Genomic DNA, 26,340 nt, shown 5'->3' with positions numbered 1-26,340 from the left:
TGTCCTATACCCACGTGAGAATCCATTGAGGATAAGCATGAACTTTATCATATATATATATATATATACTTGTTACAAAAAATGTGTGTATATATAATCGGCAATTATACTGATCAACAATTAATTTATTCAATACACATGCAAATACACTAACTAATTGACACAAAAATGATGTACAAAATAATTACAATAATCAACAATTTATTCAAAATACTTGAAATTCATCAATAAACTAGTCAAAACACTTCAATTAAGGAACTAAATGTAAAAGTTACAATACTTCATTCCAATAAGTTCAAACAATCTGAAACACTTCAATCTCGTAAGTCCATAAATAAGAAATCAAGATAACTTATTTATAAATATGTAAGGGCATTTAAAGAATTTCATGTTAGCTGAAATATGTGAACACAATACCATTGAGGCATTGAGCTATATATCCAAATTCATTTTGTTATGGATTTTATTCGCAGGAATCTAGCAACATGAATATTTGTCATCCAAACATAAATATTATATAGTCCAAAATTTATTTTTAGAATGTTCAAATTTATTTCTAAGAAACCAATGAGAAGTCATTTTAGTACTAGTTCTTGTGGAACCTCAAAACTGAAGCCAGAATACCATTGGATTTGGAGGAGGCTGAAGACTTCGACTTGTTGGTGATTTTTGGTACAGACTTGCTGGTGTTTTCGACCTATAATATATTACCAAATTAAAACACAATCTAACTTGGCCAGATAAGAATAGTCCAACAAATTGGGAACAAGCCAGTGCCCCCACAACAAAAGCAAAATAATGAAATTCATAAATAATTTGAATATTTATGTATTTTGAAAAACTTTTCAATTTTCATGAACTATATTCGCCAAAGAAAAACTATCAGTGTATAATTTTTACACAGTCAACAAATAAAAAATTATCTTGAAATTTTTTTAGATAATTATTATAGAAAAAGAAAATATTTATCGTAAACTATGCATGATTAAATGATAGAAGTCTTTACACTTTCAGTTAAATTCTTCTGAAATTAACCCATTGAATAAAAATTAAGATTGGGGATAAAATAAATTAATTTGAGTATAATTTTTATTTTTGAAAAAAAATTGCTCCCAATAGTTTTTACTTGCATCTTTAAAATAATATCAAATTAATCTTACCTTATTCTTGTTCTTTTTGTCCTTTGCCAAGTTCAAATCTCCAGGGTGATATTCTAGATATTCCTTCAGCTGCTGGTCGTCGTCGTGCATGTTCTCCATCATATCAAGCTATGCATGTTTAGTAGAAAGAAAGAAATTAAAATTATTTGAGAAATATTAACATTGTAAACACAACTATTTTGAGAATTAATTTAGAGCTTGAGAAGTATTAATTAATTTACTGAAACAGACTGCAAAATTAAAATTAAGCAAAGTTATGGTGAAGGGAATTAAAAGAATATATATATACCCATGTCTTAAGGTCTTCGATATCCTTGCTCAAGACCTCTTCTTCCTTCTGCGCAAGTTCTCTCTTCTCCTGCCATGGCATTGATACCACCTTTTCTTCTTCTGCTTGCTTCATCTTGTTTCTTCCTCCAACCGTATCCATGATGATTTTATTTTATGACTAACAAAATAATATAGCAGTGCCTTTATTAAAGAAATGGGCCAACCAATTGGATCAGTTGACAAGGCCGAAAATGCATGCCAGCAAAGAATGTATAAAAAGAATTAAATAGATATTAATTACAATTTTATATATATATATATATTAGTGCATATTTAAGGAGGAAAGAACATTACAAGTGAACCGGATGAATGAACGCATCAATTCTTGGCATTATGCCAACTATAGTTATTGACTTCACTATGACTGGCAAATGTAGTAACTATTAATGTTTTTTTTATAGAAAATATTAATGGCTTTAAACTAGTCTAATTAGTATTAAGAATCATAATGGATAGGGTGTTATAGAATTTATCTTCATATTTATATTTAAAAAAAATATTCGTACTAGGTCTCATATTCTCGGTATCTGTACAAGTATTCGTATTCATTGGATATCTATATATTTATATTCATATTTTATTTATGTATAAAGTTAATAAATTAATATAAAAAATTAATTAAAAAATTATCACAAGTAAATTAAAAATTTACTCCTAAGTAACCTATACATAACATTAAAAACATTTAAACACAAAAAAACATCTACATATAATTTCGATCTTATATATAAAAAATAATTACTTAATTCATCAATACTAATAAGTAATTAGATCAATTTATTTGTAAATTTTAATTTTATTCTAAAATTACCATTATATTAAATAATTTTAGTGGATATTTTTTAAAAATACTTTTTTAACTTTCTTAGAAAAATATTTTTTAACTAATAAATATATATTATTTTATTGGTAGGTCAATAAATACACCCACTTAAATAACATATTTAAATTACAGTCATATATGATATATGTGAGGGGCGCAGCTCCAACTTCAGCCCCAATAAGCACATAATTGTCCTCCCCGTTTGTGAATACTTTTGCAGGTACATGTTGAATTCGGGTCCATCTTGTCATTCCGATTTAGTGTAATTCATATGACTATTGCATGCTTTTTATACTTCCTCTTTTGTTTCATAATAAGTGTGTTCTAAGTTTTTTTTTTTATATACACAAAATAATAATAATAAATCATAAATAAATAAACAAGTATAACAATTTTACAAAAATTAATCTTATTTATTTTTTTAGGAAAGATACAGCACAACAATAACATTCTAAAAAATAATATTAGGTACATAAATAAAAAAGTAATTAATATTACATTAAAAAGATAAAATAATCTTTATTTTAAAATTTGTTTTTCTTCTAACACGACAATTAATATGAGATGAAAAAAATAATATTTATTATGTTATGCACAGACTTGAATATGCCCAAACCCAATTAAGATACTTGAAGTAACGTCTTATTGACATTATATGAATTTACTTTACATAAAATCTAAAATATTTAATTTTAAATAAAACTACTGTAATAATTTGTGTCCCGCTCAGATCTTAGATTTATAATTTACAAATATTTATATTATAATATTTTTTAGTATATTTGTAATGTCAATTTATCTTTTATATATATATGTAAGGGTATACATGTGTATGCTTGTAAATATATTCTATTTGTTAAAAAATTAAAACAAAAAAATAAATTAAATTAAAAAAAAAAACAAATTTGAAGCATATTATTATACTAAAACATTGTTTGAAAGCAATAATATGATATGTGAATTGTTGGTGTAATTTAATGAATATAAGTATTGAATGATGAGGAAGAAGAGTAAATCTAAGAGAGTAATTCTTGGAAGAACTTTAATAGCTAGAGTTGTCTCACACTCAAGACTTCATTAAAAACCTTTCCTCCAAGTATTAAACTGCATGTGTACCTTCACCTCATCAATTCTTATTTCTTCAAGAAATAATTAAACAATAATTATTGTTGACCTTCACGAAATAATTAAACAATAATGCAAAAGGTTTTTATATATATTATTTTATGTTGGTAGACTATACTGACCATTTTGAGAGTGAAATTATACACTGTTTAGGTACCGAAATCGTGACTTGAAGCTGTAAAAATTAAGTGTTAACTTCGCAACTGCATAACTCCTTGCACGGACCTTGTTTTAGAAGAGGGCTTTTTAATTTCCTATACTTTTATATTCACAAAGTCTAACTATCTGCAAAAACCCCAAACCATCTAACTTTTGTAGCTTAATTTGAATCATTTTAGTTCAGTTTAACCAAAAATTAGTTCATTTCAATTTCACCAAAAAAAAAATCTAGTTCATTTCGAAGCTAAATAACCCAAATTTTGCTCCCTAATGAAATTTTGAGTGGAACTAATAATGTGTTGCATTTCATAGCATATTTAATTTACAAGGAATTCTTCTCAGTTGTTTTGCATGTATTTTTTGTTAATTAGGGTTGGTTGATATACTCCTTTATTTCACTTAGGACTTTCAAAGGATTTTGTCACTGGGACTTTTGTATATTAGTTAATGAACTTTTAAGAAATAATTGGGATAAAATTAAAATTTTAAATGTCATTTGTAAAATCTACCCCAACGCTCCCCTCACGGTCGACCCTAGTGTGTTAAATGCATAAAATTAAAGGTATTTAATATATGTTTATTAATATATAAAACCCATTTGCATTATTGCTTAATCATTCCTTTGTGATTAAAACTTTGACTGGAATAGGTATTCTACCTTCAAATTGATTATTTAAACCCTAAAATTCATGCTTTATATTCGTCTTTACGTATTAAACCTTCGTAAGCTTATGATAATTAATTTAAATAAAAAAGCTACCGTTAAACAAATTAATTAAAACATGTATTACAATATTACAAGTATCATACGTCACGAAAAAAACGGAAAGCAAATCAAGACACGGAAAAAGTGTATCGGTTTTCCTAGTTGATATTTGTTTGGTTGTAGTTTGTAGGTTTTTGTTGATGCGTAAGTTGTCTCCAACTCACTAATTGTCCAACTCAAGCATGCACGCAAACAAGGTGTCACATTTTAAAGTTGACATGTTTCAATTTCTCAAGGCAAAGCATGCCACAATCGAACATATATGAAGTATTTCACTAGGTGAAATAGGAACTATAATCTCTCCAAAATAATCCACTATAATGAAGACAAAATTGTTGCTGTTTTTGAATTGGTTCCAACCCACAGTATAAGAATGACGCGTACGTTCTTAAATTTTTATTTTTGTACTATTCCTATCACTCGTTACTATCCCCCCTTTAAGGGTAAAAAAAAGGAGAGAAATTTCATTTAATTTTTTATATTATACTATAAAAATAAGATATTGGAGTACGTGTAAACAATTGGTGTGAAACTATCATTATTGTATCGTATAGTTTAAGATATTTCCTATGTTATTAGTGTTAGTCTACCTTTCATTTTCACATTTTTCACTTTGCACTCCAAAGAAAGGATGAGAGTTCCCAATTGTTCATCATTCTTCACTCCACCTCTACGCCATTTCATTACCTTAGTAAACACATTGGGTTTCATTCTCTTGATCCTCTTTATATCTGGGATCATTGAGTTCCCATCTTTTTCTTTATTCTCACAATTCTCAACCAAACCAATATTCAAAGATCAATCAAAGGCTTTCACCGATGTGGTTGGTGCATTCAAAAGGTGGGACTCCGAAGTGGGATGTGTCCGATTCAAGAATGAGATAAACCAACAAAGAAATAATGGTTCAAATTATAGTTTTTCTACTTCTTTGCAAGATCAATTGGAATGTGGGGTGCTGAAAATGAAACATGTGAGCATCTTGGTGAAAGGGTGGACATGGATTCCTGACAATTTAAATAGCATGTACATTTGCCCATGTGGATTAAGCTGCTTGTGGACAAAATCACTGGTTCTTGCTGACAACCCTGATGCCTTCTTGTTTGAAACGACTAAACCTCCAGCACAAGTAACAATTTTTTTGGGTCATGATGTTTACATTTATTGTTTTTTATTATTATGTGTTATGGGCATGATAAATTTTAGTTATATATTTTTTGTTATTAAGTGATTTATATATATGGGTCTAGCTAGACCTCATGAATTAAATACAATAGGATATATTGAATATATAATAAATCATGTGTTAAAATTTGTGATTTTAGATTATTTAATATATGTGCAATTTTAATTGTAACATTACAAGTTACATTTTTTTAACCAAGAATGAGAATTTACCTAGCAAATGTGATTGAAAAACAAGTAAGAATTTACACTTATATGTGTCCTGTTTTAAATTTCTATTAGAAGGGCACAAGTCAATATTCCTCTTTGCTCCTCATATTGCTTTAATTTCGAATAAAGGGACTGCTATATTAAATGAGTTTGTTACTGTATTGGACAACCATACTGTCTCTTCTCCTTGCTCTAGTAACTCACTCTGAATCTTGTGTTTTATTTAGAGTAATTATAGTTAGTGATAAATTATATGTAGAAATGTTGCAATTGTCATGGTAATAATTTCTCATTCATGCTTAGTATGAAGTGTTTGATTTGCAAGGGTTTTTTGTTTGAAACTCTATTGAACTTTGAGCATCCACACGATTGTGTTAAATAAATTTTTTGGCAATGACTTAAGAAACTTTATCAAAAATGAATTTCATTTCCTATAAGAATTGACTTAATTAATTGTTTCTTTGTTCTTTTGAGTTTAGAGAATCATAGGACAGCCACTTCGTGTATACATGGATCTTGAATCTAAAAGAAAGCGATCAGGTCGTGAAGAAGTATTTATTAGTTATCATGCTAAAGATGATTTGCAGTCAACCTATGCCAGTGCCATACTCCATAATGGTCGAAATTACCATATTTCTTCCCATAAGAACAATGTAAGTAGTTTTTAATTTGTATGATCAATTGCTTGTTAAAATTGAAATACTAAACTAAATGTTGAAAAAAAATTGCATTAAATTTTCAATATATGTTTTACATGCTCTATTACAAAATCCACGATAGGTAGGTGCATAACGACTTAGATTTGATTTTTATGATTGTCACTATTGTATACACAAAAAAATACTTTATAACAAGAATTTATTCATAAATGTTAGGATTGCTTGGTTTGAGAAAACATTTTTTATTTTTAATTTCTTTCTATATTTTCGTTGTTTTTATACATATATGCTTAAGAATAGGAAATAAAGTGGCAATAATTTAACATTTTTATAATTAAAAATGTAAAAGAAGAAAAGAAGAAAATATTTTCTCAAACCCAATAACCCTAAACTTTTTTGTTTCTTTTCTTATTATTTGAATTTTTTCCTTCTTGTTGTTTTTTCCTTCTTGAATGCCAAATTCATTGATTAGTATTTTCTTTGCATGAAAATGAATACAAATTATTCTTTGCATTTATAAAGCCTAATCTCTTTTTTTAAGGGATTGAAATCACTTGTTCTTGAACTATGTCCTATCAATCATACATTATACCAACTCAATTAAAAAAATCCCATGCCATCTCTCTATAGTTTGGAAACATTTTAGTGTGTATTTGGAAGTAATTATGTAATGTGGCCATCACACACACTTTCTCTCCACATACCTAAAATATGCAAAAAGTATTTATAACTTCAAGCTAACACGCACCAAGTGATATCTAACATAGTACCAAACATGCTATTATAATGTTACACCCAATCTCTTTCTTCTCTATGCAATGTATCCCTCCTTTTTTTAGGGTTAAAAGACCGTGATCCTTGAGAAATTGATGTTGGGTGTTACAATGTGTAATGACTAGGGTGGTGGGTTTTACAATACTGTACAAGATATTAACATGGCCTCGAAATATATAGGAAATAAATTAAAAAAATCCTTCATTGTTTGAAAACGTTTTACTATATGTTTGGAAATAATTATATAACACGGATCACACACACTTTCTCTCCACATACCTAAAATACGTGAAAGCAAGTCTTTCTAACTTCAGGCTTGCGTGTGCCGAGTGATACCTGGCATAGTGTCAAAGACATTATTAGTGTTACACCCAATCTCTCTCTCTTTTCTATGTAATGGATCCTTCCTCCTTTTTTTAGGGTTAAAAGGCTGTGATCCCAGCGAAATTGGCGTTGGACATTACAGTGTGTAGTGGCTAGCGTGGTGGGTTTTATAATACGGTGTAACATATTGACATGGTCACGAAATATATAGGAAACAAAAGTTTGTTACACAATGAGAGACAAAGATTGAGTGTAATCGAGTGCGTAACAACCCTAACACGTCTCCAAATTGTGAAGAGATGACCAATTTTTTTTAATTGATTGAGTTGGTATGATTTGATTGGTAGGATGAAATTTGAGAATAGATAATTTGAATCCATGTAAAGATAATTAATAGTATGCTTGGTTTAGAAAAGAAAAAGAAAGGAAAGTAAAATGATTTGTTGAGTCGTTTGATAAAAAAAAAGGTGAAAGAAAAATATTTAAATATGCAAGTAAAATACCAAAAGTTCCCCTATAGAAATAAAAAAAAAAAGTATTCAAAACATCTTCTCTCCCTTTCTATTTTAAAGAGTTTGCAGAACTTATCTACTTTTATATATATACATATATATATATATATATATATATATATATATATATATATATATATATTATCTTGTTTCTATATATAATAAATAAATAGTAGTATTTTTTCCTAAATAAATAAAATATATGACTATTTTCAAATATATTAATTAATTTTCTTATACACCCTTAATTTGTTATGAAGTTTATTATTGAGATATTATTCCTTTTTCATAAAAGTAAATTTATTTATTGAGTTATTAATAATATGACTCATCCTCATTGGTTAAAAAAATTATTTCTTGGATTATGAGTAGTGTCATTATATCCAATTATCACCTAACTCAATTAATTCTATGGATATTTTTAAAATAAGTTTAAATTTATAATAATATTAATTAAAATGAACTAATTTAATTATTTTTTTATTGTTCTTGATAAATTCGGTATTAATTTATTTTTTATATATAAAAATATAGATAGTGTACTAAAACATTTTCTCAAAAAATCTTAGTGTAAAAGTGAAACTTGTGGTTTAGCAAAAGTTCTCACTCAAATTGTCATCGAAACTTGTGGTATGACTAGAAAATTCGGAGAATAATTTATGGATTATATGTTTAAATGTGTCATCGTAACTAATATATGTAAATATTAAAATAAACTAATATATGTTATGTAACTGATAAAAAAAAATATCTGTGCACCATTAGAGTTCGCGTAAATATTAGATGAATGTTATTAATAATGATTTTAAAGATTCTTCAAAAAAAAAAAAAGATTTTAAAGAGATTAGTTAAGAACAATTTAATGCCATTAAATATTTCTGTTACTTTCTTTTAGGTTTAAATATGTAAGACAGTAAGTTAACACTTTTTTATTTTTGGTTTCGGTAAGTTTATTTTTTTAATGTTAATTTTTGTTTCTGTAAGATATTATGATTATTTTTAGTTGTAAATTTGTGTTTTTAAATTTTGGTTGTTATAAGCGTAAACTTATGAAGATTATAAACGAAAAGTTAAAATCTTAAAGTAATTAAAATTAAAAAAAAAATATAAATTTATAAGGACTAAAAATAAAAATAAAAACTTACAACGACTCAAATTAAAAAAGTATTAACTTCTAATGATTAAAATTAAAAAATAGACTTACACGAAAAAAATATTAAGGGTAACAAAAATATATTTAAGTCTTCTTTTTATTAAATATTTTCTACTTTTCTTCTTTAGCAAATGTCATGAGGATAATTGTTAGCATTTAGCAATTTGAATTTGGCATTAAAATTGAATACTAATAATTTTAGAAAATTAATTTAACAAGACGATTTGGGTTAACTTGTCTGTTTACTTACTTTGATTGCGTGTATTTTGTGTATGAATTAATATTTTAAAAGAACAAACTTTCATTAATTTGATTCATCATTTCTAGGTCCCGGTTGTTTATTGGTCTTCATCCCCTTGTACAACTCAAAGGAACAAACTTGCCCACAAACTCCTTAGTTTATTACCTCACCATTCACTTGGCAAATGCCTAAATAATGTTGGAGGAATAAATAAGGCGCTACGTTTATATCCTGAATGTGTAGATAATACTGCAAAACTTACCAAATGGTGGAATCATTTACACTGTATGATGTCTCATTACAAGTTTGTCCTTGTAATTGAAGGCACTTGGACTGAGAGTTATGTTACAGAAAAGTTATTTTATGCCTTGGACTCTGGTGCAATTCCAATCTATTTTGGTGCTCCAAATATCATGGATTTTGTCCCTCCTCATTCAATAATAGAAGGGGTGAAATTCAAGTCAATGGAGGAATTGGCTTCATATGTGAAGGCCATAGCAGAAGACCCAGTAGCCTATGGAGAATTCCATGCATGGAGAAGATGTGGTGTGTTGGATAACTACGCAAAAACTAGAGCACTGAGCCTTGACACTTTACCTTGTCGTTTATGTCAAGCTATTAGCAAAAAGGGGGGAAGAAATGCAGCTGCCTAGGCTTGGATATATATTAATAATTAAATAAATTATTTATTTGATGTAATGGTGGGAACACTATACTTGATAAGTATATTGATTAGTTCATAGAAAATATATTAATATTTTCTTATATACATTTGATTTTGCTTAATAACTCTTTTGCCATCACTATTATGTTTTTGCATATGATACCCATAATTTATTTTTGACATATAACTATATATCCCTATGTTCAGTTAAAATTAGAAAGATGTGATGTGTTATTTGAGTCATGCACACCATCAGCTAAAACTACAAGTTTGATGAAAAGAAATAATACTACCTGATCTTATATATAAGAAAAAAGTATCTAATTTATTAAGGTCAATAAAAATAATTAGAATGGTTAATTTGTTATAATTTTTAACTCTATTCTAAAATTATCCTTGACATTAAATGATTTAAAAAGTATATTTTTTCAAAAGATAAATTTTCAACCAATATACTGTATTTTGTTGATAACTTGATAAATATATGTATTTTCATGAAAAATGGATTTGTATCATTAATAAACCTCACAGTTAAGTAGGGATAAAAAAATTAACAAAAGTAATCTTATGTTTTTTATAGTTAGGAAAGAACCAAGAAAATATTGCTATTTTATTCTTATATAGGATTGGAGGTAGTATATGATTACATGAAACAAAAGAAAAGATAATGAACCTTACTTGAATTAAGGTTTAGGGCTTTAGTGTGTGGGGGAGAAGGAAAGGAGGTGGATTAGTGGGTTAGTGTGTGCTTTCTAAAGGTGTTCATAAATTGAATTAGATTAATGTTAAAAGGAAAATTCGATCTAATTTTTTTTAGATTTTTTTAATTCACCATCTAGTCAGCTCGATTTAAAATTTTAATTTAATATGATTTAATCTAATTTAAAGCAATTTGAATTGAATTAATTTAAACTAATATGTTTAACGGTTGAGAGAATTTACAGTTGAAAGTTTAAATTTCAACTGGACAGGATCTTGATTCGAGTGATTAAGAAGATTGAACTAATCACACTACTAACATGTTTGTTTCTGCTTTGATACCTACTTTATATCTCCACTGAAGCTATAAAACCTTGCTTCCACATAATTGTATGACGTGATTTTATTACTGTGCGTGCATTTTGGACGTGTTTAAACACACTTTGCGGGTATTTAATTTAAATTTAAAGAATTGATTCTAAGTCCAAAATTAATTTTGAACAAATTTTAACATTTAATTTCATGTTAGAAAAAAATTCATAATTAATTATAGATCCATAATTAATTGAGTTAAAACAACTTTGAATAAATTTTACATTAGATCTAAAAAATTTATACTGGATTTTTCTTTTATAATAAAAACATTCAAACACAAATCATATCGGTTCAAAATTAATTTTATTTAAAATCAATTTTAATTTTATGAACACGCATTTAATCTCTTGAAGTTATAGCCGAATAAATTGATGCCCTCACCACAACCCCAAAAGGCATAAAAAATATCAAAAATGCAGTTGGCTTTCCTCTTTCGGCATAATCGTTTTCTCAATGAATCCAATATACAATGAATTATATTTCCAATAATTCATGGTTTCAGGACCGATATTAAAGACACTTGAGAGCCACAACTCCCTCCATTAGGAGGCTCAGGATATAAAAATTGTAACAAAAAAGCTTGACCCTAATACATGGGAATAAAAAAATTTATTACCTTACAAGTTTGAGATTAGGTTGCCGACATGTTTCTACACGCTTTATCCTGACCATAGAACATTCACTTCCCTTAAAACCTTTGCAGCATCCTCGGGGAACAAAGTATTACCCGTTTCCCAGCTCAAAACCCACAATCCCAATTCGTTGAGGTATTATCCTTATAAACCAATTAGTGTATGCTAACTATGACCCGTTGCCATGAAACCAACTAGTGTGAATCATATAGTTGAATGGCGGATTTTTCAACTGCAAAGACATCTTCCTGAGCATTAGTTTCAACAAACCTCCAAGTTGAACTGCCTGCAAAATATATGTCAAGAAGTAATGATTAACCTTTGGAACAAGTATATAGTTTATATTAGTACGAGTATATAGTTTATATAATGGCATGACATAGTGCACATTACAGCAATACATGGAGGATCAGTGCTATGCTAAACCCATAGCATAGTAATAAGCAAAATCCACTACGTGCAGGATAGCTTAAGCTATCTGTGTGCAAATACAAGGATGCTCGATCTGTAATATATTCTAATTCTAATATAATAAATCCTCAAAAATCTAATGTCTGTTGGGGCCCTAATGCATTACTTATTTGTCACTATCCCCCTGTGAAGCACCGTCTCCAACACCAGGACACCGCTAACGTTACAGCTATCCATTATCCATCTCTTACAAGGATACCATCCTCTTGCAGATTCTGGCCAAGTTCTGAGTTCATCTGCTGCAGCATCACTGGTGTTTGTGTGTGGGCGAGCGTGTGCACCACTACAAATGCCTAACATTAACATGCCAATGCCTAGACTGCTTGGCTCTTTCAAAGTTTCAACAAGGACAGTTTTTCATTTAAGTCTTTAATAGTTTAATGTATTTCATGATTAACTTAAAACTTTGGATGAAGATGGAGTTGTATTTTTTAATTTTTCATAAACAACAGTGATTTAAATTGTCATTTTCTAATTATATCGAGTGAGGTTATACTTTGTTATGCTATTTGCTATAATATAAGGAAAACCATGCTATAGGGTTTTAGTTCACTCAGATTACCACACATGAAGATGACATGAAAAGTATTTGGTACTCGGTTATGTTTATGACATCTAATAGTGACAGTTCCCTCAGAACTTGGCATCCCCATGTCTAATTATAATTTCTAAGCACAGTTAATGCCATATCCAACCTCATTATTCAAGCACCAAAGAAAATGCAGTTCAAATCCAAAATACCGTAATGGCAATAGGAACGACCAACAGTCTAACCCCATTTCAGATCTACTTGTTCAACATGTTTCTGTCACATGCAATCACCCCATATTGGGATTTGGCGTCATGTCTCAATCACTTAGAAAAAACCTAAAATTAAGCCTTTAATTCATGCCTTGTATGAGATGCACTATATTGAAACCAAACTAAACATTTTGCACTTAGGAATTAATAGGACTTCGCAAATAATGAAATGATAACTTTTCAGCATCCAATTCATGGAAGTGAGCAGAGTGGTACCGGGAACAATCCATATCCCAAAAGGAAATGTAGAAGCAAAAGGAAGTTGGTAGATGATTATGAATCAATCAAAAGATCTTCACGATGAATTTCACAAATAAAACATTGCCTCTGTTTGATCAAAAATGAGCTGTGATACTTGCAAGACGGACAGAAACACTACGTGGAATAATTGGCAGGGCCATCATCTGACAGAGAATGACTCATTTATGCAGCAGCTCAAGTACCATGGTTTATAAGCACCTTCAAAGATTAATAACAGCAAGTTTACTTGATAATTACATGATGAAACAAGTGCAAGAAAAAGAAAAATAGTAATTTATTTATGCAGAATGTGGAAGGCTAGATTATTTGCAATTATTGATTTCATAGTAAAAAATTATAGAAATATACCCTCCAACTACCATTTGACTAATAGTTGAGCGCACTGCAAGTGAACTAAAACATATTTATCAAAGTGCAAATAAATCCAAATTCCAAAATCCACACAATTTCTGAATTTCACCTAAGAGCTTATACCTTACATTGAAAATTTTCAACACAGCATATCAATGCATATAATATATGCTGCATAGAAAGCACAACATCTCAAGTCTACAATAGTACTAGTAATCAAGATAATACAAGTTGTACAAGAAACTAGATAAATAGAGCACCTGAAAATTGAGATACTTCACATTTGGCAAATGCTGAATTCAGCGTCTTTTACTAAGGGATTTATTATGCAACTCTAGCAAGCCTTGAAGTGATTCCAAAGACCACGTTTCTTCATTCTGGGCATATACCTTTTGATTTTGGGAATCTATTATTATGCTGACATTACCAAACCCATATATTTGATGGCCATTGTGCATTCTACCAGGTTTAATCTTGAATAGCAAACCATGTTGCTGAGCATGAGCCTCAATGACTTCTTTCAAGCTCAATTCATGAGCACCATCTGTGTTGACCGCACCACCCAAGCTAGCAGCAGCTTGCTGTTGAGCATAGGCTGCTGCTTTCTGTTGAGCCTCAAATTGCCTCTGCTCAAGCACCCTAAGATAGCTTATATTCTCCTTTAAACCAGGTTGGACCACCTCCATACCTTCAACAGCCTGGTTCATCATATCAAGACCGCGATTAAGCTGGTATCTGATACTTTCATTTGCCAACAGTTCTTTTGGAATGAGTTCTTTCCATCCCAAATACCATTTTGTAACTTCTTCGAAATTAGGATTTGAGCACAACCAATGATACAAAACCTGAAGCCATTTGGCAAAGAAGAATTTCTCCATCATATCAACCATCAGGTGAATAGGAATAGCAGAAGCCCAGTTTGTAACCCAATAAAACTGATCAAGATTCTGACTTGCCGGGTTCACCTGGAACTCTTGCAAGACAAGCTGCAGCTTTGGTACTATAAAACGAAGCATAAGCTGTTCCCAACTTGCAGAATCAAATACAGTCTTCCAAGGAGACAATATAGCATAAGCAGAACCATCACTTGGGTGCCAGGCACCAAGAACAGTACTCAATTTAAAACGAATCACCTGGTAAATACCCTCCAACTTGTGCCCCAGCAAAGGTAGCCATGGATGCACCCAAGTGTGAATAGGAATGGTCTCACGGTGAGGTTCCCAAGTATCTACAGCACTTGATAGTTTTGGCATGACTATATTGTCTAATATGGTAGCAAGGACTGAAGAAGGAAGTAACTTTTCCCATGATTCCAGAAACCATAACATTGGCTCAGGATCCCGTGCCTGCCAGGTATTGATACCAGATATTCTGACAGCTGGCAATACAACCTCTGAAACCAATTGAGTATAAGGTGATGATACATCCCATATATCAACATAATCTTCTCCTTCAAGCAATGCCTTCCACTGTGACACCAACTCCAACCCATGAGATGGATTTCGAAGAGGATCCCATCCTTGGAACACTCTGATAAGTAGAGGTAGAGCATATGAGCAAGCAATGCATGACAAGTTACACAACTTGTAGTTATCAGCAGATCTTTTGCGCAAGTCCCTAAAGTATTGAGCCAGGGAATCCAATGTTAATGTTCCCAAAGTGTTTTCCTCTCCAACACGGTCCAACACACTCATTATTTCCTCCATACTATCCAGCTGCTTCTTTTGAAATGCTGCTTCAGTTTCTAACTTCTCTTTTTCGTTTTTCAAGCTAAGTGCTGTCTCCCTCTCTCTCCTCAAATCTCGATCGATCTCTTGGATGTCAGCCTCAGCCAACCGAACTATTAACGCTACATTATGCTGAAGTTCTGGCATTGGGACATCATTTTCTTTTGCTTTCTCCTCAGCATTTAAATCTGACAAATTTGTTAATACTCGAACCTGTGGCCCCCTCATATCATAAACCTTTTGAACAACCTCTAACTCTTGTTCTTGCTTGCTCGCCAACAACTCCTCTGCAGTTATATACTGTTCCTCCTTTTTCTTCTTCGACCTTGCTTGCTTTGACCATAACCTCTCCTTCGTTCTGCCAACCACAGGTTGGGTGATTTCCGGTACATTCTTCTTCTCTTGCTGCACAACAGGCAGCAGCATAGTCTCCTTAGATTCATTAAACCCAATGCCAGAATTCTTGGCCCTCAATTTTGCCTCAATAGGAGCCACGATACCTTGCTCATTCTTCCCAAGCCCGCCTCCTTTATAACCCATCTTTTCCAACAGCTTCAACCCTATCCCTTTCGTATGCTTCTCAAATTTTCCAACATCACCAGACACATCTTGACCTACACTCTGATGCTTCCCCCTCTTCTTCTCCAACCTCTCCCTCTCCCGTTCCTTTTCCCTTCTCATTGCCCCCTCCTTAATCTTCTTCCCAAACGCGGTAGGCAAGAAACCATCATCATCATTCTCATCAGAATCATCATTTCTATTTGAACCTTTCACAGCATTACCAGAATTAAAACCTAAACCAGACCCCATACCGAAACCTAAACCTAACCCTGGTCTATCCTCACTAACATAACCGTCTTTCTCATCCTGCTCTTTGGACTTGTTATCAATTTCCTGATTAGGCATAAAAGTTCCTGTAGACACAAAATTCACAGGCTTGGTGAGGTCTGGCTTCTTTGAAAAATCTTTCCTCCGTTTTCTACTCGGATAATCATCGTCGTCATTGTCATCAGAATCTGCAAAAACTCCATAAAGAACATCATCCTTGGTCTGAGTGCGTTTCTCTTTACGATTCTTATAGTAAAACTCGCCACCAATCCATTGGCCACCCTCATAATCATTCTCCGTTCCAAATCTCTCCATCTCTTGATCCTCATCCATGTTTTAGGGTAGATATGCCTGTAATCTAAAAAAGAAAAAAAGTAGTTTACAACCTAAAAAAATTAAGTATAATCCCTGTTACAGATTTCAAATTACACAGTTCAAGATTTCTTTTTGCAAAAACCCTGAACTTATTGCATACAAAAATCTGAAAAGCGTGGAAATAAAATCAAAATTACAAAGGAGTCTGAACAGGAAAATGAGCACAAAAATTAATGAAAAACTGAACAAGGCAAAGTTGAGTGGAGACACAGGTGTAGAAGATAAAGAAACCTGACAAGTGATAACCAATGGCAGTGAAGCTCAATCAAACATGCTGGTATCTATCTAGCCTTATGTAAATATGGCAAGCAAGTTGAGCTCAAAAGTAACTTTCAATTTGCTATATTTGAGAAGATAACTCCCACATTCAAACTTATATTTAGCCTCCTTGCAGTGCTTAACGTTATCTTCTAACAAGATTTTCATCACTAATGTCTGTCATTAGTTTTTTAATTAGTGGTTTAGCAAAACAATGGACAATGATAATCTTCAAAGTGATAAAAAAAACAATTATACACCTTATATGCATAGAAAAAGTTCCTTCCGAGTTACACCCATCAAAATCCACACGTATGTTCTGATATTCTATTTTACTTCTCAACTTTACAATACCACATTTTCTTCCCACAATTTTTTTTCTCCTTCCTTTTGAAAAGCGAGGAAAATTAAAAAGCAATAAAAATGAGCTAGGATAGGTTTAGATTTAGGGCTTACCTTGAGAAACCGCGGAAGAAGAAGAAGAAATCGCGAGCGAGAGAGCTTGAGTTCGAAGAACAATAATGAGGATTTAAATAATCGATCGAAGAAGCGAGCAAGTGATTGCGGTTCGTTCGTCGAAAGGGGGGTTAGGGCTTCGGTGGAATCAAATAAGAGAGTTTTTTGGGAGTGAATTTTAGAGAACGTAATCAGTGTACTATACTGTTGTTGGAAGAACTAAGCAAAGAAAGAATAAAATTAACAGGAATAATCACTTTTGTTTCTTATTGGATAATTTGCTGATAAATATATTCTTATAAAAAATATAAAATTTAATGTCTAAGGTGTAAAATATATGACGAGTATAACTCCTTGTTATTTGTTAACTTCAGTCTTCGTGTTGACAACATAACATACATAGTGCATGTGGTGGTATATAAAAACAAATTTGTTGATGATTAATCTGGTCATGCTAATTAGATTGAACAAAAATGTTAATAAGATATTATTTTTTAAACGTAAATGTCAATAATTTTTTATTAGATCAAAATGTTAATATTTTTTTATTGGAAAAAAATATCAATAATTATTTTTTTTACCTAAATGTTAGTATGTTTCATTGGACCAATAATATTAATAAGTTATCATTATTAGACGAAAATGACACTAATTTTTTATTGGACCTAAATATTATAATGTTTCTATTGGACTAATTATTAGATCTGAAATTTCTTTTCATTTAAAGGTAAAATATAATTTTAGGATAAATTTTCGTCTTTTTTTATTGTCACAAACATAACATTACAATAATCACTTAAAATTTTTTATTGACAAATATAATTTAAAACAAACATAATAATAAAGATAATATTGATTATCAACCATAATTTTTCTATTACAATAGAAATTATCCAAAATAAACATTATACCAGTCTACCAAAATAAAACATTGTAATAATGTATTAATCATTATAAATTTTTCCAAATTACCCTAAAAGATAAATATATCTCTTATTTCACTTTTTCAAATATTAACTATTTTATTAACGATGACGAACAAAAATTACGGTCGAATATATTTATCACACCTTTTACACTTTGAAAAAATGTTATATTTTTATCTTTCAGGGATGTATTTATTACTGAATTACACATTTAACGAAAAAAGTAACTATTTATCTAAAGTTAAAATATGTTTTGGGGGTAAGAACAGGTTGCCTTAGCACTAGAATTGAAGCAAACAAGATTACGGTTTTGTTTTAACTTTCAATGTTTTTTTTTTCTTGAATAAAAGATAAGTTTTTATTTTATTTTTTCACATGACATATAATTATCTTTAAATTCAAATTTTTCATGATTTTTGTATGAAACAGTATACAGAAATTGAATTCAAGTTTGTTATGTATTGTTTTTGTCAAAAAATGCAGTTTTTTTTATTTAAAAAAAATATGGTTTTATTATTTGTAATTATAACAGTTTTTCTATAATTCTATCAATACTAATCAAAATTAAATAGTATGGTTAACTTCTTTCTTTTTGTTTTGTTTTTGTTTTTTATGCTCGTGAAAATATTTGAAATTTATCTACGTAAAATTTTAAATAAGTTTTTTATCCTCATCAAATTGAAATATATTTTTTTTTTTACCAGAATAAAGTTTGAACATTTGAACATATATGATTTTTTACTCGATGTAAAAATATCATATTTTACATTAATTATATGCATAATTAATATCAAAACATCACATCTACACATATGATCGATGTAAAACCTTATCATTATAGATTTGGATTTATTCAAATCTATGTTGAGACTAAAAACGATATATTTTAATTTCGTAAAGATGAAAAAATGTATCAAAAAATTTACATGGGCATATTTCAAATATATTCATATTTATATTTATATTTATGAAGACAAAAAATATATTTTAGCATTATTTTTTATTTACTATAATTGCATTGAAGATTGAACATACATCATCATAAATATTACTCCAAACCTCCCACCGCTAGAGCTACTTAGTGATTCACATGATTAACTTTTTTCATCCTATTTTGTTTGCATTATTTCTTATATTCGTGAGTACTTTTTATATATAATATTTTAATTTTTTTTATTATATTTTAATTATGAATAATAATATACAGACACCTAATTGTTTTGACCACTTTACTAATATATTTTATTTCTTTTTTCTTATAAAATCATACATCATATATTATACTTTTTTTTCTCTCTCGGTGTTATATTTCTTTTTTCTTATAAAATCATACATCATATATTATACTTTTTTTTCTCTCTCGGTGTTATATAAGGATTTGAGGTGTTTATTCAACTTTTTCCTTTATAATACATGGTTGTTTTTGTCACATTTTAGTTTTTATAATTTATTTAAGTTTTAACATTATTGTTTTATTCTCTAAAATGTAATTTTTTTTTTACCATGAGTCTCTTTTTTATTAGTTTTTTTTTTAATTTCAGTCTCTTGTTTAAACAAAAGCAGATTTATGTTTCCATATTAGTTAGTTGCATGATCACATAAATAATTTTTTTCACATATCAAATATCAAAATAAAATAAAATAAATAAGAATTAAAATAAAAAAGGCTACCATATATTAAATGAATAAAAAACATTTAAATTTTTATAATAGTATAGATAGATAGATTATAGACGTAATAATAATGGAAATAAAATAGTGAAAAAAGAATATTATTATTTTTAGTTTATAGTTGAAACTAGAAAGAGCAAGAGTGAAGACAGAGAAAGATAATAAGATTGGAATGGAGAAGGCAAGCCTGTGCCACAGGAACACTCCTCTCCCACTTCTTAATCGCCCTTCCAATTTTCTTCAATTCAAGCACCAAAACTCCTTCCTCAAGTTCCCGAACCCAAACCTCCATCGACTGCGCAGGCTCAATTGCTCAGTATCAGACGGCACCGTTTCGTGTAAGCCTCGTATTGCATTTCTTTCCCCTCCGGTTTCTGAATTCAAATTTTGTGCAGTTAGTTAGTTAATGAATGTTGTTGTTGTTGCGTTTGCATTTTTATTATTATTCAGCTTCGCTTGGTGCCACGGACTCGTCTCTTGCGGTGAAGGTGAGACAGATAAAGATTGTTGTATAAATAGAATCATGCGTGTTTGATTTCACAATGGAGAATAATTGATTCCGAGTTTAAAATTGATTTTAAATGAATTTTACACGTTGGAGAATAATAGATGATTCTGAGTTCAAAATTAATTTTAAATTATTTTTCACATGTCAAAAAAAAAGAAAAAAAATTCAGAATTAATTATTAGTTGGAGCAACTTTAGCCAGTCTTGCATTGCATAAAAAAAATTAGGTTTAAATATTATTTTAGTATGTGTAATTTAATGTTTTTTTCATTTTCGTCCTTTCAACAAAATTTCGTTCTAATCCTGTTAAGATGTGTTTGTTTTATTTTTTTTTTATCTTTAACATGACATTTTTTTCATTGTTGAAAACATTTTTTACTGTTCAAAAAGTGCTATTTAAAGGTTTTAATAATGAAAACCAAAACAAACATATTTTATAAGGACTAAAATGAAAAAAAAAATACAATGACGAAAATAAAAAAAAAATTACTAAATTGCAAGGACGAAAAAAGTATTTAAACTATAAATTTATATTAAATTTTACTCATAACTTATAACAAAAACATTCAAACAAAAATCAAATCAATTCAAAATCAATTTTAATCAAAATTAATTTTGCAGCAATTATAGAATAGAATAGAAGATTGTTTTAACTGTTTGTTTAGTTTTTGTTCAGAAGAAAGCAGCAGAGGTGTCTTCTGAGCTCAAAGGGACCTCCATATTTCTGGTTGGTAAGAAAGAACACCAGCTAGCATTTCGATTAATGGGGGTTTGGATGTTTGTTGTGGCTTATGTGACACGATCAAATTCTTTTTTATTTTTTTACTAAATTAAATTGTGTTTATTTGATTTAAGGTTTGAAGAGCTCTCTTAAAACTAGTTTGGGGAAGCTGCTGGCTGATGCATTGCGGTATTATTATTTCGACAGGTATGTACTGTTTACATTGTTTTTCTCTGATAGAAAAATGGAGCTTCCAGTTATTTAGCTTTACTTGATGGTTATGTACTCTGTCCAGTGATAGTTTGGTGGAAGAAGCTGTAGGTGGTGCACTGGCTGCAAAATCATTCAGAGAGAGTGACGAAAAAGGCTTCTATGAGTCTGAGGTGATTGATTGCAGTTTTTAGTGTCCATAAACATATGGTGGATTTTGGTTTTAGTCCCTATAAAAAAATTCTATGGTTTTGGATTGGTTATCATAAATTTAATTTCTTTCAAAAGGGTCTTTGTTGTCATTTAATGATGACAAAAATGCTATTTTAGTGACTATTCTAAAATGACATGTGATGTGACATATCTAAATACATGTGGCGTCATCAGATGGACTATTTTAAAAAATATATATTTATAAAGATCAATATTAACAATTATTTTTTACCAATATTAAAACAAGCATTCACTATATTTACAGAAGCTAACAAGCATATTAAACCTTGATTGTATTAGACTTGCTGAATCTTACTTTGGATGCATACTTAATTGCTGTATGAGTTCATAATGGCAGGTCATCTGTACATTAGAAAAGTGTGACTCTAGAAGGGCATGAGGCTCACGCCTAGCGGTGTGACCATATTACTAATTTCTTTTAATTACCTTGGCTGACATCTTTCTTTTTTAACTGAATTTTCTGGATAAATATGCTCATTTCCATCACTTAACTGTTGAAGTAGAATATCAAATACTTATGTTTTACATGTCAAATGCTGCAGACTGAAGTACTGAAGCAATTATCGTCCATGGGTCGACTAGTGGTTTGTGCAGGAAATGGCACTGTTACAAGCTCCACTAATCTGTATGGATTTATAACTGCTAGCTAAGAGCTCACAATCTAGATTCAATGTAGTCATTTTTTCATACATTCACACAGTTAGTAAGTCAGAATTGTTGGGTGAAGATCGAACAACTCATTTTTTCTTGGTAAATGCAGACTTAAATCACGCATTTGAGATTTGATCCAATTAGTTTTCATCCAACAGTTTTGATTTGTTGACTGTGTGAATGAGTGAAAAAACTAACTGCAGCTTAAATAGTATGCCAAACTCTATGTTAACCTCGATATTATATTGACTTGCTCTTAAATTGACATAGGGCCCTTCTGAGACATGGGATTTCATTATGGATTGATGTGCCTCTAGATTTTGTGGCCAGAGATGTAATTGAAGATAAGAGTCAATTTGCTCCATCTGAAATATCTATTTCAGGATCATACCCAGAGGTTTATTCCCTGCTGTGAAAAGTGTAGTGGCACAAGTATACAAACTTCTTTCAGTAATCTAAATTCCTAATGTCTCTGATAAATGATGTTAGGTACAGGATGAACTAGGTGCTCTGTACGATAAATACAGAGTTGGATATGCTACAGCTGATGCTATTATTTCAGTTCAAAGTACACAACGCTCCCTGTTTTTTTTGTTTACAGTTTTTGTTAAGCAAGGGGAGGTTGGGGTGATTTAAAATGTTTGTCTCAAGTCCTAAAGGCTTCTTTCTTTTTGCAGAAGTAGTTTCTCGGCTGGGTTGTGATAACTTAGATGAAATTACAAGAGAAGACATGGCTTTGGAGGTTGTAATTTTTATGCAAGCAATTTGAAGCATGCCATGCTAACTGTTTCTTGTTAGGAAGTATTAGATGAGCTAAATTTTTGGTATAATGAGTAAAGCATTGTTTTTGACTTTGGATAGTTGATTGGTTCCTAGTTCCTAACCATTTTGACTTATCTAACTGTTCTTACTGAATCTTGACAAATTTTTACTGAATTTTTTTTCTGGCTGTGTAGTAGCCTTATTCTTATCAATTGTTATTCTTAACTAATTTCAGGCTCTTAGGGAAATTGAGAAGTTGACCAGAGTAAAGAAGATGCAGGAAGAGGCTGCAAGACCATTTTAACCAACTTGGACATGCTCCCTTCCTTTACCCGGAATCAAATTGGACAATCTAAACATTTTTAAATTTGCAATCCCTGTGTTAGCTTCTCAAATTTCAGTTTTCTTTTTAGTTGTTTTCCTTTGAAATTTCAGTCTTCCTATTGTTGTTGTTGTTTTAAGACTTACTCTGTACTATAGTGTTATATAGGGGAGGAGAAAAATACTCCTTTCTGTACCTCCAATACAACTTTTTTGCCTACTTTTTTTTTCTTCTTTTTATCAATGATTACTTGATTTCTTCCTGAATTAGCTTCGGATATCTTCACCCTTGGCCCTGAATTTCCTTTGGTTTTTAATTCACTCAATTCTTTTATTTTTGGATTAGAATCTAAGAAAAAGAAAGGAATGAAAAAAATAGAAATTAATAATTTGAAATCAAATTATGAAAGTTTTCACTCCAATTAATATTAATATAGTACAAAAGTAATACTGGACCAACGACAGTCACGCACAGCGAGCAGAATTAGTCTCTGACCTAATAGGTTAAGATATAGCGTGTCCTCTCACCTAGAATAAAAAAAAATAATACAATGATCTCAAATTGTATTTCATTTTAAATTGCAACATGACAAAAATCCCGAGTTTTACTCTGAATTCCAATGAGGCTGAATTAACTTTTGCTCTTTATTTTTTCTGACTTAAAACGAAAAAGAGATTATTTAGATCTATTCAATAAGATTTATAATCTTCTCCATCCCTTGAATCAATAACTTGAATGAAAAAAAATATATCAATGCATTTGCAGAAAAATGATTAAACTCTATCAAGAGAACCATTAAATATGGATTAAAAATGTTATCCTTACAGGGATGAAGACAAGTATTTTTTTTCATAAAGTGAATATGGAAATATCCACTCTATTGGTTACCATTCTAACTTGTGAACGAAACAAACATACCATTTTTTTCTAACTTCTGTTTTAGACTAACGATACAAACATAAGGTTGAAACAAACCTAAAAAGCAACTAATCAAACCAAGAAGAATTATGTGCGGAATTAACCATCCAACCAAACAGAAAATATTTTAATATTCTCCCTTTACCTTCCAATTACTTCAATTAAGATAATCTCCATTTCTTCAAGATTAAGTGATTGATTTGTCCCCCACAGCCCTGAAAGAGACAGCTAGAAGCCTTGAATGCCAAATTACAGTCATAGTTATTAGTTCCCCTAAAATTTCTCTTGCATCTTCTTAGCTGACAGCTGTTACCACAATACCCCACTCTGTTTCTTAGAGTAATTTATTTTTGTTACACTTTGGTTTAAGTCTTCATTTGATGGTGTAACTAACAGAACTATTACTTATGGGAGATTATTAGTTAATTAGTATACAAATTCAATTTTGGTTCTTTAAATTTATTTTTGAATTTAATTTCATCCTTTATTTTTTAAAATTAATTTAATTTGTTCTTTCAATCTAAATGGTAAGGAATTACAAAATTTAAAATCTTCACTAAGTGATGTTAAACCGCCACAAAATGTATATTTCCCAAAAAAAAAAAAAGAATGAATCGTTTTTAAAAATTTGATAATCAATTTGAACCTAAAAAAATTAGAGGATCAAATTGAATTGATTTTTAAAATTAAAGGACCAAATTAAACAAAAAAAAGTTAGAGGACTAAATTGAATCTAAAAAATAAATTAGAGAAGTAAAAAACTAATTTAACCTAGATTATTTTATTATTCAATAAATATAATTAATAGAGTTAAATAGTGATGCATTATCATCCAATTATAAATCATCTTATATATGACTTTTAAAATAATTTTATAAAAGTTAATAAACTTATCATATTTTTATAATAGAATGATATTATAAAATTATTTTCACTACAGAATTTTTTCTCTAATTAATATTACAACTTTTCACATGCAAACCAAAAAAGTAATTTGTGTGAAGTTTATTTCTTAAAAAAGATTCAAAGAAAACCAAAAGAGTGTATAAGAAAGATTTATTTACCTTCGAGTATAATAGAAAAAATTGTTATTTTTAAAATATGAAAAGTTTTATTATTTTAAACTTTTTTTACTACAAAATATAATTCTAACTTATGTATAGGTTATTATTATATATATATATATATATATATATATATATATATATATTTAATTTTAATTTATTAAAGAGATTACATCATTTTATTGTTTGATAAGTACTTATAAAAAACATTATTGTCCTTCTTTGTGGGTAGTAACTTTAATGCCAGTGTTCTTTTCTATTGGATCGCTAAATGCCTATACCCATAGTTGTTACCTGCTTTTAGTTAATACATGAAAATTTGAAATATAAATAACATTGATTAAAAAATATAATAGAAATTAAATTAAAATTTCATTCAATTTTTCTTATAAAACATAATCACAATCATAACATAATTTTCTTTTACCTTCATTACATACTCAAAACTCTAACACAAAACATTTGGTTAGATTATAATAATGCTACGTTGATAGTCATGTACTTTGAAGTAAAATATAACAAAAATTAAATTTTTATTTAAATATTATTTACAAAACATGACCGTTTAGTAAATAATAAAAATCACGTGCTTTGTAGTAAAATATAACAAAAATTAAAAATTTATTTCAGATCATTTACTAAACATGATCTTTTAGTAAATAAAAATCTTAACTTTTTTCAGAAAACAAAACTTGAATTTTTTTGTGTGAATTAAGGAATATAATTTATCTCTATAAGGAACATTTTTTCCGGTGAATTAAGGAATGTTATGTATCTCTACAAGGAATATGATTTTTTTTTTAATTAAGGAACTTGATCTATCGCTTAGCATCTAAAGATTAAAGAATATATTTGTTATTGGTGAATTAAGAAATATGATCTATATAATAATAATAATAATAATAATAATAATAATAATAATAATAATAATAATAATAATAATAATAATAATAATAATAATAATCTATCTCTATAACAACATCTAAAGCGGACTTTCAGATCAATTTTACAGGAATTTATAAAATTGACCAACTAAAT

General features: G+C 29.4%; 4 protein-coding genes across 9 annotated transcripts; 2 read left to right on the top strand and 2 right to left on the bottom strand.

The window, feature by feature from the left end:
• Positions 1 to 372: 372 nt before the first annotated feature.
• On the bottom strand, positions 373 to 1,611 carry LOC100786436 (uncharacterized). Its single transcript, XM_003518233.5, has 3 exons — positions 1,450 to 1,611; positions 1,161 to 1,268; positions 373 to 697 (listed from the first exon to the last, which is right to left on the bottom strand). The coding sequence occupies exons 1-3, from the start codon at positions 1,588 to 1,590 to the stop codon at positions 587 to 589; spliced, it is 360 nt and encodes a 119-aa protein (XP_003518281.2). The 5' UTR covers positions 1,591 to 1,611; the 3' UTR covers positions 373 to 586.
• A 3,271-nt stretch (positions 1,612 to 4,882) lies between these two features.
• On the top strand, positions 4,883 to 10,187 carry LOC100792111 (alpha-(1,4)-fucosyltransferase). The gene is made up of 3 exons (XM_003519912.5): positions 4,883 to 5,489; positions 6,235 to 6,408; positions 9,505 to 10,187. The coding sequence occupies exons 1-3, from the start codon at positions 4,995 to 4,997 to the stop codon at positions 10,069 to 10,071; spliced, it is 1,236 nt and encodes a 411-aa protein (XP_003519960.1). The 5' UTR covers positions 4,883 to 4,994; the 3' UTR covers positions 10,072 to 10,187.
• Positions 10,188 to 11,610: 1,423 nt separating this feature from the next.
• On the bottom strand, positions 11,611 to 17,547 carry LOC100783256 (septin and tuftelin-interacting protein 1 homolog 1). Of its 3 annotated transcripts, none has more exons than XR_005889422.1 (4): positions 17,317 to 17,547; positions 13,933 to 16,585; positions 13,277 to 13,519; positions 11,611 to 12,074 (listed from the first exon to the last, which is right to left on the bottom strand). XR_005889422.1 is itself a non-coding variant. In XM_041011408.1 (3 exons), exon 2 carries the CDS (start codon positions 16,558 to 16,560, stop codon positions 13,972 to 13,974), a length of 2,589 nt encoding a protein of 862 aa, XP_040867342.1. In that variant the 5' UTR covers positions 16,561 to 16,585; positions 17,317 to 17,547; the 3' UTR covers positions 11,611 to 12,074; positions 13,933 to 13,971. The 3 variants fall into 3 exon arrangements, 1 of the variants encoding a protein (XP_040867342.1); XR_005889423.1 differs by having other exon boundaries at positions 13,416 to 13,519; XM_041011408.1 differs by lacking the exon at positions 13,277 to 13,519.
• Positions 17,548 to 20,035: 2,488 nt separating this feature from the next.
• LOC100526928 (probable inactive shikimate kinase like 1, chloroplastic) lies at positions 20,036 to 23,539 on the top strand. Of its 4 annotated transcripts, none has more exons than XM_041011406.1 (10): positions 20,036 to 20,251; positions 20,364 to 20,401; positions 21,100 to 21,151; positions 21,276 to 21,348; positions 21,437 to 21,524; positions 22,128 to 22,210; positions 22,507 to 22,633; positions 22,732 to 22,804; positions 22,914 to 22,978; positions 23,234 to 23,539. In XM_041011406.1, exons 1-10 carry the CDS (start codon positions 20,086 to 20,088, stop codon positions 23,300 to 23,302), a joined length of 834 nt encoding a protein of 277 aa, XP_040867340.1. In that variant the 5' UTR covers positions 20,036 to 20,085; the 3' UTR covers positions 23,303 to 23,539. The 4 variants fall into 4 exon arrangements, with proteins under 4 accessions (XP_040867340.1, XP_040867337.1, XP_006574761.1 ...); XM_041011403.1 differs by having other exon boundaries at positions 20,038 to 20,251; positions 22,726 to 22,804; XM_006574698.3 differs by having other exon boundaries at positions 20,039 to 20,251; positions 21,097 to 21,151.
• The last annotated feature ends 2,801 nt before the right edge of the window (positions 23,540 to 26,340 follow it).

The sequence above is a fragment of the Glycine max genome, chromosome 2, assembly GCF_000004515.6.
Source record: "Glycine max cultivar Williams 82 chromosome 2, Glycine_max_v4.0, whole genome shotgun sequence".
NCBI lineage: Eukaryota > Viridiplantae > Streptophyta > Magnoliopsida > Fabales > Fabaceae > Glycine > Glycine max.
This window is presented reverse-complemented; position numbering and strand designations above follow the sequence as displayed.